A 16757-nucleotide genomic window follows, 5' to 3' on the forward strand; every position below is an offset into this window, starting at 1 on the left:
AAAAGAAAAAATTACCACTGCTCTTTTAAGAGAAGTGAAGGTTTAACTTGCCACAACCAAAGCATGCTGGAAATCCGAGACTGATTTACACCTTGCTCCTAGGGGGCTCTGGAGAACCTGAAATGTGAGCTCATTGGTGAGTCGACCCTGAAGCCAACAGCCCCAGTTGAGGAGGACAGGGAGTAACAGACAGGTCAGTTCTTGAGTTGTGGGATCTTTTGTTTGTGTTTTTAGATTCCACTATGAAGTTACATTCCAGGTTCTTCACAACAGCAGTTTCTCCAGGAAGAATAAAGAAAGCAGGCTCTTGGATTTTCAAAAATGCTGGCAAAATTTTAAACAAATCCTAGCTCTGTAGGCCCACCTACGGGTAAGTTATTATTCAGTATATCCTAAACCTGATATATGCAACACTGGCAATTTACTCGGGCCCGTTGTGTACATTTTAACATGATTTTAGTTATGACCAAACACTAACTAGTTGGGTGCATTTAAGAATGACTTAACTCTTCTTCACAAGCACAAATAGCTGACTACCACCAGGCTAAAAAAAAATGAAATGAAAAGGTACATCTAATCTGAGAAAACACATTAAAATCTAAACTTGACACTTTACACCAAAGCTATTAGCTTACGTTTCTACTTAATCCACAAGTATATAAATGAAGCCCGTTATTACTGTCAAATTAGATCAAAGATTGTTACCACAATGCTCTGAAAAACAGAGCAACACACTTCTGAAAATAAACCAGTGTACAAAAGCACCAATCACTACCTGCTCAAATCCTTGCAATGTCACGTTAAATTAATCATTAGATAGCTGACTGCCTTTCCTATGTCAAGGAAAGGTAAACCAAGTAACTCCTTCAAGTGTCATCTCACAACTACAAAACAAGCTTGTCTTGTTAAACCAGAAAATTTACACCCACTAGAACAGATGAGTATGTAACAGATGCAAAATACTTTGTCATTAATAAATACATTAATGCTACACTACATTTGTATATATTAATACCTCAAGGATCAATTATTTGTTCTGAAAGGAGGGGACAGCAGTAACAATATCGATTACCACTGCACTGAGAACAGACTACTGGCGGGAGCAGTGGATCAGACAAGCAAAAAAATAACAAAAGGAAAAAAAAATAAAAGGCTGCATAAGGGCAACAGATAAACGTCACACAACGCACACAGGGGAAATGTCAGAATTTGTCAACATCTTCAGAAGACTCAAAATGGCTTACCAGTAAGTGAGGAGGCTTAATGACTGCAAGAGCCTTAGCCAGAGCTGAGGACATAGCAGTCAATTGATTTCTAATTTGCTCAGAAGGCATGCTCTGTAGCTGAGGGCCTAGTGGAGCATCTTCTCGAGTACTGTAATTCAAATCTGAGCCAAAACTCAGTGTCCGGGTAGTATGATCAAGGCGAACCTTTGCAAAAAAACAAATAGGAAGAAAAAGGATTCTATTATTTATTAAACAGTTTCTCTGTTGCTCTGCCTATGACCAATGTGACTCAACAGAAGCCCTAAGCAGGAATTACTTTAAAAAAGTTTTAGCTACACCAGACTATGAGAAATGCCAAATTAGTAGAAGAAAAACAGCACTGTGAATAAAAGTTTGATTTCCATTGTTTATACAAAAAAAAAAGTTCATTAGAAGAAGCTGAACTTTCAATGGTTCTATGAAATAAGCACTGCAAGACAAATGATTGTTGCCTCTTTCTCCACATTAGCAATATGCAAAACAAGAATCCTGACTTTAATGCAGACAATTTCAACATCTAAAATATAAGCTGAAGCTGTGTGTTAACCTAAATGAATTAACTCAGCTTTATCTAAAAACCTAAATGGATAATTACTAAAGCAACCTCAATGAAAACTACTTGTATCTCATCACCAGCTTAAACATTTCATTACAGGCTGTTGTTCTTTCAATAAAGACAACTTTACCAACAACGTGATCTTCAACAGCAGCTGAAAGGTCTCAGACATCGGGGCACATTTCAGACACTGGTGTTTACTTCAGTCACTTGGTTAGACAAAAACCAACGTCAGCAACTGCTAGCTCTTTGGTCTTGCACAACTAATTCAGCAGAGTCAGAAATTCACATCCCGGTTTGTTAGATTTGCTTCAGGATATGCTGGACTAAATGACTGGGGCTCACAGGGCAAGTTTCAGCAACTTTTATTTCAACTTTTACTTCTACTGGACTTACATTAATGATTGCTGACCTAAATCAAAAATACACACCGGAATGCAAATAATTGTCAGTTCTTAATTTATTGTCACATGCATCTTTTACTCTAGTTTATCTCCATCTATCAGAATCAATTGTCTTCCTTGGGTTCAATGTCAATCAGTTAGTTTTTCATCCAATGTAATACCCGGGAATTCATACACCATCTCACAGAAGTCTTTTTACAGCGCTTACTTGTAAGTCACAATGTCTGGCTGCATCAACGATACTACGTTCCAGCTGGAAAGCATCAACAAAAGGAACCAGGGTGGCCAGACGAGAAAATTCAATGCTTTGATAAATCTGGGCCACCTGTATGTGAACAGAAACATCAGGTATTTTTCCTCATTAAAAAGAGATCAGCAATAAAAGTTGTTGTACAGGCTATAAAGCTAACTTACTCAATTGTCAACAAATGAACATATACATATTAATAGAATTACAAAGACTCTTTCAGGATTTTATTTCTGTACTATATTCAAACTTAACCTATGATTAAATGCTGTTCCTGAATGGCTTCTTTGTATGAAGGAGACTGGCAGCAGTAACTACAGACAGCTATGCTGCTAATTAGCCTTCAACTATTTCTTTAGCACATCAGAAATAACACTGCTCGTCACTTGTAACGAAAGCAGGTCAATGAAATGTGCACTTTATAAAACACCTAAAGACAACAAAACAAAATCAAACCACCCAACTCAAACCTTACTCCACAAAAACTTTTAAGAAAATGAATTACCTTAAATAAGACATCACAGATCTGTAATGAAGAAAATCTAGGCAAGAGACTATGCCACTGTATGCAGCCACTATTAACTACTCTATGCTGTACCTAAATGACGTACAAACCTGAAGAAACAGGTTGTATACTGGGAAAAAAGTATTTCAAAATGACAATGGTATTCTATTCAATAGAAGAAAATTACTTCAACATGGAAGTTTCCAACTTAACATTCTTCTAAAGCATTTTCTAACTTATGTATACTTATGAACATACATTTTCTTTATTCATACCTGCTGCAGAAGGCGAAGAATGGTATTGTTTTGCAGGTGAGGAACATACAGCTGCAGTTCAGGTTCCTTTTCAGCTTGGTCCTTCACCCAGTTCAGAACCTATCAAAATTCTGAAAAGTTACTCTATCTGCACCAACCCTTAAAAACTTCAACATTAAAGTACGAAGCATGGTTCTTAAATACTTCTATTCTACAGCTCATGAAACAACAGCACTTCTGTCCAGATACTACACTGTTTTACTGAAGTGTATCTTTTGATACTTTTAATGGATAGCTAGCATTTTTTGTATGAAGGTGACTGACAGTACTGGCAACATTTACCACACTGCTAATTTACCTTCGAGTTCTTTTTAGCACCTCAAATATCTTTGTTCCCACTATCAAAGAAAAAGAACATGATGTGCTTCATCAATTGCAGAATTTACATTAACCTAATCAACATTCTCACATTGTTTTACCTCCCAATACTCTACATTTTAATAGTAAAAACAGTCATTGGTGTATTTTTCCACTTCCCACACAAGCCATTTGCACGCATATGTACACGTGCGTACACAGTTTTCTCATTTCTGCCTATTTAAACAAAATTTAACTGAGTATCAACTCCACCAAGACAACCTTCTGATACGTTCCCAAAACTCTGCACCTTTAGCAGGGCCCTATGAACAGCACCCTCGAGACCTGAATGAATTTTCATTCTATTTCAATAATCTGGTGTATTTTGTTACCTACACGCCATGGTAATGGAATTTGACCAAATAAAGCCTACCATTGAAAATTCTGGCAATAGAAGCAGCTATCTGGTATTTACCACAAACCAATACTCAAATAACAGACTATTAGTCAAGACCAATTACTAAATACACAGCACTACAAAACTTACCTTGCTGACACGGCTACATAACTTGAGCGGGTGAAAGTCTACTTCAAGCCAATTGTAAAGTTCTTTCACTTCTGGAACAACATATTGCACTACGTTGAACCTTACCTACAGCCAACAAAAAAATCCAAAGATCTCAAAATAAATACAGTATCAAGAAATAGTTGTGCTTTAAGAATTTTATATTCATGAAGTAAAATAGGCACCACATGTACCTTTTAATACAGGAGACTACTTATTTTTTATTACAGCATTCTTATTAATGGCAGTGAAAATAACGCTATGCTACGCCACTTAACTGTATTTAAAAATGGAAAGTAGACAAAAAACATATCAAAATAAGTATTTAGACCAGAGTAACACCCTCAACTTATTAGCCATTTCTAAGACACAAGTCTTATTACACAGATGTAGGCCCACTTCTAAAAAAACCACACATCTCTGTTCATGAGTAAACTTCCGAAGCTTTAAATTGTGGTTTTAAGGCAAACTGGAGAGGTACCAGAAGAATTAACGTGAATTATAAAATGAACCTTGAATGTAAGTTTTAGGCATGCATGCAAATGACTGCAAGAAATTCAAGCATCCTCTGAAAATACCTAACTATGATTGAATGCCTGATTTGTTTATGAGTATCTGGGAAGATCTGAAGACAGATAAATCCAACCTCCCTTCAAATTAAACACAAGGAAGTTTTCATAGTCACTCAGATCCTTACGGTCCACTATTTGGTATCTGATCTGTGCTTACTCAAAATACATTTAAAACAGAAAAATAAACACTAGGTTCAGTTAATTACACACCTTAGAGTAGGAAAAAAAAACATTCTAGGTTACAAACCTTTTCAGACCCCTCAGAGTTTCAAATTGACATTTGTTGCTTGGGTGACATAAGGGACAATATTGAATCTGACTCTTTAGTGCACACAAGCATTTAGGCCTCTCATTATTGCTGCCATTTCCAAACAGTCCTTCTTGTCAACGTGAAATTTTAACGCTATACCGTAAGTCATATAATTAACCATAGAGCTGTTTTTTAACTTCTGAACTGCTGTCCCATAACTAAACACAGTGCTCTAGAAGGAAAACAGTCCAAAAAGACGACTCAATATTTAAAAGCTGCTCACCTGACCACCACTACCTACCATATCATTAATGAGACTGCCACGTGTGGGTGGGGCCTGAAGACCCAACAGGGTTGCCAGACGTCGCTGTTTCTCAACAATGATACCATCCATATCCAGAAGGCGAGCAATATCAGTTCTCTCAGGAGTTATAGGAATTGACAGAGTGGCCAAAAGGACACGAGTAGACATCCTGTTGACAAAGTACAACCGCAAAAGATGAACTGCAAGAGAACACTAATTAATTTCTTTTCATTTCATATATGTGCCAGTTCAAGAGTAGGAATGAGTAGCATTCATGATGCAAAACTGTAAAAATACCAGCAATAACAGAAAACATGACAAACCGTGCAACAGAAGTACAGAATGTAGTGTTCTTGGTAAGCAAGGAAAATATTTTGATAACATCTTTTCATTACTTACAATGTGTGTATATACACATATGTATATATACATAGAAATGATAAAGAAATTTAAGCCACCTCTGTAAACATCAAAATACTATAAAACAACGAAAACAGCAGAAAGCAGCACCTTTAAAAACTTATTTTAACTGCAAATCCATACCAGTAATTTTGATTGCACTGATTTTTAAAAGCTACTGTGCAAGTCAGATGTACCTTTTGATGTAACAATAAAAATTACATTAAATATTTAAATTTTGACCTTAGTACCCAGATGAACAGGAACATAAGAATTTCCCTATTTATTCCCCCCCAGATTCTGATTTTATAAAGGCCTGTACATGAACTTCAGAGGCTAATGCAGTCAATGATTCTGCATGCCTCAAAAGCCTTGCCAGTATCATACCTGTTACCACAAAATTAAAGGCCATTTGGCTATACAGACTTTTATATATTAAGGAAAAGTTTACACTAGTTATAGTGAAATCTTGTGAAGTAAATACCACCATTCAGAAGAGAAAAAGGAACCAAAACACAGATACTTATTAACTTGCTTAGCTTCCCAGCCAGTAACAGAGAAGGAAGCCTAACTAAGGCGATCCTGATGTTTACATTATTTACACAGTAGCTTTGTCAAACACCCTTCTTGCTTTAAGTTTCTTTTGAGGCAATTAGTACTGGCCACTTTAAGCAGAGCTGCTCATAGCCATACACGTCATCTGCTTCTTTTGGGGTACAATTTTTAAACCTATGGGTTTAAAAATAAAATCTAAGATCATATTAAATATCTTTCCCCACCTCTGCATCTCCTCTTGTGTGAGATTCTTTCGCATTTCTCTTGATAAGTGATAAAGCCGGTGAAGTGTGGATGCATGAAAAAGAGCATTTCCTGATTTCCAGAAGACAGTTGAAACTTTGTGATAGTAATTTGCCATCAGTTGTGGTTTGGGTGGTTTCTTAGACAATGCAAATAGTCCATGAATATCTTCCACTGCTTTGAAAGCTTCCTAAAAAAACCCAAAAAACCCAAATACTCTAGTTTTAGGAAAGTTTTTGCAACACCCAAAAAAATATACATTCACTAAAGGTTGTAAGGCTATAATATATTTAACAAAAGCTGTGATCTTCAGTTTTGCCAGCTACATGAAATTAAATACTTCTTTTCTAATACAGAAATGATTTGGACATACTGCAAATCCATTAACTATCTGCTTAGAATTTGGTAGTTAGCAAATAGTTTGCGTAATTTTTTGAAAACTCATTTCTTTCAAATTTTCAAGCTACAAACCAAGGGGAGAAAAAAAACCCAAACCAGAATAACAACTTCTACTATTGTACTATTATACCCATTCTACTATTTACTGGTTTTACCATTTTTCATAGAAATATTTTTTGTAATCAAAATGGGTATAGTTTTCCTAAAAATACACATAATCTTGGAAATGCTTTACATGTAACTACTTACATATCTAAAATGGAAACAACACAACAAAGAACATTCCCAAAATTCACAAAATCAAAAAATTACAACCTTGACTTTTTAAGGAATTTGACATTAGAAAGGTTGGCAAAGCAAAGCACCTCTTTTAAAAGTTTGCTTTGATGTCCTCACTGGCTAGACACGAGAGCTGGGGGTGTTCAGCCTGGAGAAGAGAAGGCTCCAGGGAGATCTTATAGTGGCCTCCCAGTTCTTAAAGGGGCTACAGGAAAAATGGGGAAGGACTCTTTATCAGGTGGCGTAGGGATAGGATTAGGGGTAATGTTTTTAAACTGAAAGAGGGGAGATTTAGCTTAGATGTAAGGAAGAAATTTTTCATTGTGAGGGTGGTGATGCCCTGGCACAGGTTGCCCAGAGAAGCTGTGGCTGCCCCCTCCCTGGAAGGGTTCAAGGCCAGGTTGGACGGGGCTTTGAGCTGCCTGGGCTAGTGGAAGGTGTCCCTGCCCATGGCAGGGGGGTTGGAACTGGATGACCTTTAAGGTCCCTTTCAACCCAAACCATTCTATGATTCTGTGATAATTCAACCTGCAATGCCAGGGTCCCAGCCTAAGAGCAGGCTTTAACATTTATCAGCAACTTCCCTGTGATATAGTTCATGAGAATGCAAGATGGCAGAGGTGAAGGTGTCATCATCAACTTCTCACTTTAACAACTCAAAGTGACTTCAGCTACTTTACAACTTACTACTACCAGCACAAGCTTAGTATGAAATGCTATACAGGAACATCAGACTAAGTATTAAATATGCATGTAGTACCACGGGCTAGATATTAAAACTTTATTTTTTAGCTGTTATCCCGTCTTTACCTTGGAGTATATACTATGAAACATGATCTGCATGGGACAGATTCTGGAAAAGCTGTCGACTACAGTGTGATTACAAGAGCCCTGCTGCATACCTGCCACAGCTCCATGCTAATAGCACTGTCAAGTTGCACGAGCCTGGTCTCCAAGTGCATCGACTGACTGTCAGGATTGTTGAGGTTGATTGCTGTGCTTTGGTTATGATGACGCTGGATCTGCCCCAGATGCATTCGCAAGTTATCACAGAGTTTACGGAACTCAGCTTTACGCGTGTACTGCAGGCAGAATTTAAAAGCTGCAAAAATGAACAATATAAATTAAGAATGTTCACTAATGGTGACTTCAGGGTAGTTCTAAAAGGGATTAAAATATGTAAATCAGTACGTTTAAAGAATCTTCATTTACAGTCCAAAGACATATCAAACAAAATGCAATCTAACTGTCACATATAATGAGTAAGTGACAGAGCAGAGCACTTCCATCTTGACCTCAAAAAATGAAGATGCTTCTACATAATTAAGCTTAAGGAGCAAAGGAATCCTTAGAGTCTCTTTAAAAATGTTCTAATTTAAGCAGTGATTCTAGCTTTTCTTTTGAACTAAGTGCAAATAAAATTCTGTGAATAGCATGAATTCAGGTTTTGGCTTTGTAAAATGTGGGAAAAATTCTCAAGTCATCTAAATATGGTAAAGCTAAATGAGGCTTTCAAATGACTGGAAAGGACACGGAAAAAAAAATTGTCTTTGATCCCATAGCTCCTCTTAAAAATCTGGTTTTGTTTTGCCACTGTCACTCTGAAAATTCTAAAGTATCTCTACCAACCAGAAACAGGCACAAAAGGAAGCCTCAACACTGTAGCACAAAGGCTTAAATACACTAAAGCACCTAGAACTCATCTGACAGTCATCTTTCCTAATGTACTTGCACAATTTGGATGCAGAGTTAAAAATCTAACAGATCTTTTTTTCAAAAATACAGAGCCCTAAGTTATACAAACAAAGGAAAACATTTTTCCACTCATCTCTCACCCTTAAGAAAAGATTAACATGTGAGTATTCATTCTTATAAAGTCAATTTTTGCAGACTAATGCCAGAAAGAATTAGACTAGATTTTTTCCTATGACCTTCTGCATTATATTTTGCTCAGTTACATCTGTGTCAAAATTGATAGTGTATCATAATTTTACAGTACCCTTTTGTGTACACTAGTTTTTGAAGTTAGCTGACACAGAATACATTAATGGAAGACACATTTGCCATTCTGAATAAACATAACTAATTTTGATCAGCAAGTCAGAAAAAATAAAGATACAGCACCAGTAATTCTCATATTCTCAATATGTCCACGAATAAATAACTTCTTCCTTGCAGGTTCTGTTACAAGAAAAGATTGGCACCCAGAAACCTCAGTAATTTTAAGAAATCTCCGTAATTTTAAGAACGGTGTGTGTACATACATATGCTTAAGAGATAAATGTATTTCCGACTCTGAAGCAATATCCAAATAGAAATAACCTTTAATTTTCTAGTTTTACAGGATGTGTGACACAGAAGTCCTAGATCTCATTATAGTCATTAAACTCACTGAGTTTCCATCTCTTCGACATACCTTGCTGTGCAATATCATGGTACAGGCGTTCCACTCGAGAGTTATTTCGGAGAAGATCCAAACATTGTCTATATGACTCCCACAGAAATTTAACCCAGGGTGTCAAAAGCAGTCGGTCAGTACGATCCTGGGTGTCTTCTCCACTTACAGCACTCAAAAGTACACTAGTCAGGGTAGGAGAGTAAGGGAAAAAAAAAAAAAAAAAGAAGTGTTTTATTCCCCACAATTCTCACCAATATTTCTTATCAAGATCTAAGGTGAGACTGCCTGAATCTGAACAGCTAATTGCTGCTGAACAGTCTGTTGCTTATTTTGGAACTGGTCCCTCAGACTTCTCCCTTTTTCTTTAAAGGATGCAGGTAACTTTTCTTGCTGTAAAGTTTCAAACTTTGCTCCCTGCATACACGGCTGACATGTACAAGCTCCAGAGATAAGAGACATCACGAGCTTTTGCATCCTTCACAAAGGAAACTAATCCCAGGATTTTCACCTTTCCTCTTCTATCAGGGAGCTGCACACTGTTATTCGACTCAAATATCACTGTCTACTCAGACACTTCCCTACTCGCTGAAACTTTCTTTTTAGTCACCAGCAATGCTTTCAACTCTAAGTGAAGGTCTATACACAATCTAAAGCAGATATATTTACTGATTGTTTTTCCCATTCCTTCTACGTTCTCATTATCCATCCAATAAACTGTAACACTCTGAATTTATTTTCTGTGCCCTTTCTTCTATTATCTCTTCAGTTACCCAGGCAAGTAACGTTACCTTTCGTGTGCACGTGCACAATGCGGTCAGAAAGGCTGGAGGTTATCACATACAAGAATTAAATTGGTCTAATATAATTAATGGCATTTGTACATCAACTGATAATGAGCAGCTTTCAGTAATAAACTCTCCAATACCATTACAGATGCAATCTCAGTGGACCCTAGAAAACAGTGACTAAACTCCCAGAACTGCTTCCACTGTACCTATGTTTTCTATTCTTTACTACTTACTTTTCTTTACTTGGACTTAGGATTTTATTCAATGCAAAATACCATTCCTATTTTTTTTTCCTACCTTTAGAACCTCTAAAACACCCACTAGTATTCATTTCAACATCTTTACATCTCACTTCTCTGAACTGACAACATCCTTCATGAAAATAAGGACACTTTGGTGTGAATTGCTACATTTTAAAAACAGGCCACTTACCTTTCTGGAGTTTGAATGTTATCTAAGTCTTCTATGTCCAGTACCATCTGCTGGGATTCTTCCTTAGCCGCTTCTGTTTTTTCTTCAGCTAATTTTAAATAGGCTCGAACAACATCCTCCAAAGATTTGATGTTCACCTACATCAAAGGTAAAAAATGGGAAAATGTTTCCACCCACAATAGGCAGCAAATATTTGAAATGTAAATGCTACAAAACTAGGAACATCTAAAAGGCAGGTTAATTCTAAGTCAAGACCAACCCAAGATCATATCAGCTGATACATACTACGCTTGCTACAAATTAAAAAAAAAAAAATCCAAGGCCATACCTGCTGGCAAATATTCTTGTACTGGTACAGTCCTTCTTTGGCCAGGTGACTCTTGCGGAGATCCACACAGAGTTCCAGGTACTTCAGCATAATCGGCTCGTGGATTTTCTGCCATGTTCGGTGTTTTTTACTTTTCATAACATCATAGAGAACATCAAGGGCAGGCTGTTTTTTGCCAACCTCAAGGAATTCTGAAAGTAAAATCCAATTAGCAAAAGACTTGCAAACCAGAAGATGCATGTTTTTATGCTTAACACTGTAAACTTTCAGAATTTAATCAACTCTAACCAAAGTTCATTGATGGTTTGATTTAGCTGGCCATATAAAAAAATCTGGCAGATGCAACTGCAGTGGCAGTCTTTCAATGACATAACTGGCAAACAAACGCAGACCTCTCCATTAACATGAACATTTCAGGATAGTAGCGTTGTTTCTCCATTCATCAAGGCATGACTGGGCACTTCTTACATATCAATAAAGCACACACATCCAGTTTTAAAGCCAGTTTCATCAAGAAGGACAACAAATACACACCATGAGGCTTGTAGTACAGCGCCTATCAATATCATTCAACAAGCTGCAAGCCATTCCACGAATGTGACTTAAAAAAAGTTCTGCCCTCGAGCCAAGAAACGCTGTTAGGATTTTTTTTAAAAAACTCTAAACAGTCTAGAGATTCTGTTTATAGCACAGTTACACTAAAGCTGCTACAGTCCAACTGAAGGGTCAGACATTTTTTAAACCAGTGCCCCATTTATTCATTTCCTAAGCAGCTGCTGTTACTAACAGGATCTCTCAGCACACAGCAGTTCCCATCTATGATATACCACATATACCACTGTTCTGCTCAGTACAAAATACAGCAAACCATCCACGAGCAAATACCAAAGCAGCACAGCCAGCCACCAGCATACAGACAGGCCCTACTCTAAATGTACTCATAACTGCAGAAAGGCAAGACAAAAGAGCACTGAGAATGAGAAGCAAACAGGTTTAAAAGACAGAGAAGTTGAGTACAGCTAAAAGGAAATGTCTATATTCTTAAAGGCTGCGGGGTGGCATCAGTACTTCCCATGGAGTAATTTGGAAATCACTACATAGCTGAAGAAATAAAGGCAGGATTAAAGCAGGGGCCTGCTCAAGGTGCTCAGACATCAGAGGTTCTAGGTTTTGGAATCTTAGATTCAATGTTAAAGATGGCTAAAAGATGTATTTTGAAAGCAGTAGTGTAAGTTTAGTTTAAGGACCACAACAGCATGTATTCAGGGCTTAGTTTATGTAAATAACGAGCTTGCGTAAGGCAAGCAAGTTAGAAAAAACATACTGTTACATCCAAAGATAATTAGGGTTACAGCGTGACAGTATTCAGCAGTATTTTTTTACTCACTGAGTGAAGTTCAATAAAGCTATCCTCCATCCCATAATTTGCACTGTTACTCTATCCCAAGTGCTGCTTTTGAGACAATTACTGCTCAGCTTTACAATTTTTTATTTATGAAAATAAACTTGAAAGGCAAGTTTAATCTTGCAACAATGCCAGGCCACTCCAACCACAACTCTCAGTGATCTATAACCAACTGGACAAAGCACAAAATTAATTCATATTGTCTTGAAACTTTTAATTAACTCTGGTCAAGCAAGTTCTTACAAGTACAACAAATACTTAAGGCTAATTTAACAGATACTGTAGTAAAAGCCCACATAAAGTGAACCTGAAGAGAGTCAAATACAGTACACATCACCATGCCTGGCAGTAGAAACTGCAAATGATGGAAACAAAGACTTGTAACAGATAAAATAGAAAGCCTTAGCCCCTGAACAGCTGTCAGAATTAAATTTTTTTCTTTTTTTTTTTTTTTGTTATACCGCTTAAAATGATAAAAGGTATCCAAAACAGCAACTGAAGCTCTGAGGGGACAAGGACTAGCTGACACCCACTGACAACTCATCTGGTGCTAACCCAAAATCCCAAATTAATCTATATGTTCAATCTCAGAAAATGTACATCCTTACAGAAGGTGACAAAGATGTTATCCAATATCTGTAGCAGAGAGCAAACTCAGTATCTGCAACTATAAAACACTCCCAAAAGTTGCATTACATCCTTGACTACAAAGCAATGACAGATATTAAGGATAGCTAAGCGTTGGCTTTGACCTACATTTATCATTTATAAGGAAAAACAGCCTTTCTTACATATCTGTACATACCGACAATCATTCAAGCTATTCTTTCCAAACACCACCTATGTATGTTGAGGTCACTGAGAACCCAAAGCATTAAGTGCTCCTAAATGCTCGCTTAAGCCTTATGTATAAAATACAAATACTGAAACTCTGGAAACTGCACTGAATGTTCCAATTTGAAATGTCAGTTTAACATTAAACTGCTTCCTGCAACATACAATCTGCCTTAGGTATGACATCTCACCCTTTATTATACTACTCCACTCCTTCAGTTCCTCAGAATGTAGCAGACTTGCAGCAGTGCAAGAGATCTCAATTTAAAGCCGCTCTTCAATACCATGACAGCAATGATAAAATGTTAAACAGTTTAAGGTCAATATTCCAGCAGTGTGACTTGCTCACCAAGTTAAGTATAACTTACTCTACCCAACAATTCTGAATTTTAATCAACCATGGCATGTGCATGTTTTCCAGTAAAAGGACTGCTAAAATACAACTTCATCTTTGGAAGTTGACCGAAGCCCATTTTACCTTTTATCATTTCATCTTTGTGGGAATGATTTTTACAATGAATTTCAGATTAGAAATCTTGAAAACGTGCACTACTTTATTTGTATTTTCTTGTTAAAATATCAAGTGCTTGAATTATGTACAGCCCCCAGTCTACACAGCCTCTTCAGCTGTCATTTCAAGACCCGTACATCATCTGTAATATTTGGATGTCTTCAAGTGTCATCAGACCTGTGACAATGAAGGGTCTAAATGATCTTGCTAAGTGCTTAAAATAGCATACTATAAAAAAAGAAGTGTCAAAGCCATATATTTAGTCTGAAAGGAGACAGCTGATAAGTATAACCAGTCCAGCTTTATATGTGGCAGTCAGCAAGTGACAGCTACAGCACAGTGGTTTCTATTCCAGGGGCAAACTCAGGCATCAGCTTGTGCAACCTTTAAGAAGTTTAATCATTTGCATTCTCACCAGAGTCACATGAAGGATGGAACTACTAAATACGAAGCCCACAGGGCCCGGGATCAGACCAGTTTTGAAGTCATTCCAGAGGAGGTGAGAGATCCGGGCCGGACGCCTCACGCCAAGCCCCCGGCCAGCGCAGAGCCCCTTCGCGGCGGCGGGCAGGGCGCCGGCTTTGCCGCGGCTCCCGCGGGCGCAGGGCCGCAGGCTGAGGGGCCACGGGGCCCGGGCCGCGCTGCCCTCGGCGGAACAGCCCCCGCCGCCGCGACCCCCCCTTCGCCCAGAGCCTGCCCACCGCCTCCACCCGCCGGCGGCCGGGGGCCCCACCGGGGAGAGGGAGGCGGAGCCGGGCCGGGCCCGCTCCCCGCGGCCGCCCGGGCCTCGCCTCCGCCATGCGGCGCGGCCGACGCCGGCAGGCCTCGGCCATTTCCTCACAGCAAGGCGGCGCCGCGCCGCTCCCGGGAGGCCTCTCCTCAGCGCCAGGCAGGCGCCGGCCGAGGCCCCGCGCCGCGAGGCCGGCTGAGGGGTCCCAGGGGCGGGCACAGCCCGGCGCGGCCGCAGGGAGCGGAGAAGAGCGGCGCGGCGCACGCTGCCCTCCGTGCGGGGGGAGCGGGAGGCGAACCGGCGGGGCAGGGGAGGGGGACAGAGGGTGGGAAGGGGCGGCCAGCACTGACCGTTCGCCCGCTTCAGGGCATTCTCGGGCCGCTGGAAGTACACCGGCATGATGGCGGCGGCCTCTCCTCACAGGGCGGCGGCGGCGGCTCGCTCCGTGCTCCAGCCAGGCAGCCTGCGAGGCCGGAAAGGGAGGGGCGGCCCGTCACCCGCGCGCGCTGACGTCGCCGGAAGCGGAAGCGGCTCCTGGCGCGCGGGCGGGGCGGCTGGCGGCGGCGGGAGCGTGAGGCGATCCTGAGGAGGCCGCGGCCCCGGCGAGCGCGGCCTTACCGGGGTTGGGCCTGGCCAGCTGGGAGGTCCCGGCGGGGTGTGTCCGCCGCGGCTGGTTCCCGCTGTTAGTGCCCAAGTGACATCCCGCGCTGTGCCAGGCATCCCGGTGGAGGCTCGGGCACGGAGGGGTTACAGGGCAGGAACCCGGTTACGTTTGCCACAGAGGCAGGGCCGGTCACAGCGGCCTGTCTGGGGGCCGCCAGCCCCGCGTAGCCGTCAGCTCGGGGCAGGCCCTGGCTCGATCAGACCCTCAGGGGTGGCGGCAGCCCTCCCAGTCAGGGAGCTAGCTTGTGGAGTTCCACGAAGCCGTTTGGCTAACTTAGCCTTAAGGCTTTGAATTAATTAAATTTAATGCTGAAGAATATTTTCGCAAAGCAGGTGTCATGTATGCTGAGCCTTTGCTCTTGACAACTCGTTCAGCTGGTTCAGAAAGTGTACTTGGGTGCACTTGAGAACTTGCAGAAAGGCCCTGTGGGTGCATGTAGTCATCAGCTGCAGATTTTGTTCTTAATCTTAAAAATTTGGGAAACTATCGGAGGAACACAACTGTTCCCTTAAGTCTTAAGAGTAATATTCATATGAGTGTACATGTGATAACTTATAGTGCCAGCATGTGTTTTTCAAAACCACTGATGTGAAAATTTCTATTGGCACATGGAGAGACAGTGGAAGCTGTACAAAGATGTGTGAATTAGACACAAAAATCCCGTAACAGCAGCAACAAAAGCAGTGGAACATTAGCAAGGGAATGTGTGACTAATGGGATATTTTGGATGAGTAAACACCAGAATAGTGTGTCTCCATGTAAGCGTTGAACATTGCTTTTCAGTCTTTCAGCAGAAATGCGCCCCTCTGCAGCTGGATCACTGATGACATCGTGACTAGCTGTGAACCTCTGCAGACCTGGCTGTCTCACACTGATTTCTTAAGTATATCGAAGTATGATTTTTCAAAAAATATGTAGGTAGATGGAGAGGAAGTCTGTTTATGATGACTAAAGACAGCCTGTTCTTGTATTTTGAATTTCTGTTTTGATACATTTCTTTCTGTATGCTTGTTGCTTAGCTTCTTTTTGCATACTGTTCATATTAACCATCTTGCATGGCTACTAGAAAGGTTCGTAACCATTATTACAACACATTCAAAAAATTTAATGTTGGCTTGTAATCACAGTTTATTGCTAAACAAAAAAATAGTTAAGACTAAGAAGACGCAGTCACTGTATGGAAGCTTCAAGCACCATCAGCGTATCCATGTAACACTGATGTGTTTTCACACTATTGCATGAGCCTCCATTCCAGAGTGAAAAAAATGGAGGGAAAAAAAAGTCCAACTTTGCCTTTCAGGCTCTCTTCACTTGGGAGTTTCTCCATGTCCTTGTGTCCTTGGTACCTCTGTGAGATCCGGTGACGGGTATCGTACACAGTGTTCTCCATCAGGCCACGCTATTGATTTATATGATGGTATTTTAGTACGGTCTGCATTCTGAACTGTCTCTGGCAGCCTAGTTGTTCCTGTTTCAAACCACGGTGATACGTTCAGTAGACTCTTCATTAAGC

General features: G+C 40.1%; 1 protein-coding gene and 1 non-coding gene across 2 annotated transcripts in view; both read right to left on the reverse strand.

The window, feature by feature from the left end:
* The window catches only part of EIF3A (eukaryotic translation initiation factor 3 subunit A), a 33583-nt gene extending 18514 nt beyond the window's left edge, over window positions 1–15069 (reverse strand). Inside the window, exons 1-11 of the mRNA XM_074875397.1 lie at window positions 14931–15069; window positions 11101–11291; window positions 10773–10909; window positions 9571–9734; window positions 8057–8256; window positions 6458–6666; window positions 5277–5448; window positions 4136–4240; window positions 3253–3351; window positions 2434–2550; window positions 1245–1430 (exon numbers count right to left, since the gene is read on the reverse strand). Of these exons, the coding sequence (XP_074731498.1) occupies window positions 1245–1430; window positions 2434–2550; window positions 3253–3351; window positions 4136–4240; window positions 5277–5448; window positions 6458–6666; window positions 8057–8256; window positions 9571–9734; window positions 10773–10909; window positions 11101–11291; window positions 14931–14979 (1629 nt within the window). The 5' untranslated portion in view covers window positions 14980–15069. The remainder of the gene's footprint in view (window positions 1–1244; window positions 1431–2433; window positions 2551–3252; window positions 3352–4135; window positions 4241–5276; window positions 5449–6457; window positions 6667–8056; window positions 8257–9570; window positions 9735–10772; window positions 10910–11100; window positions 11292–14930) is intronic.
* On the reverse strand, window positions 2758–2890 carry LOC141946250 (small nucleolar RNA SNORA19). Its single transcript, XR_012629771.1, has one exon. It is a non-coding gene; the product is annotated as a small nucleolar RNA SNORA19 (small nucleolar RNA).
* Window positions 15070–16757: the final 1688 nt, after the last annotated feature.

Source organism: Strix uralensis, chromosome 7 (genome assembly GCF_047716275.1).
Source record: "Strix uralensis isolate ZFMK-TIS-50842 chromosome 7, bStrUra1, whole genome shotgun sequence".
Lineage (NCBI taxonomy): Eukaryota > Metazoa > Chordata > Aves > Strigiformes > Strigidae > Strix > Strix uralensis.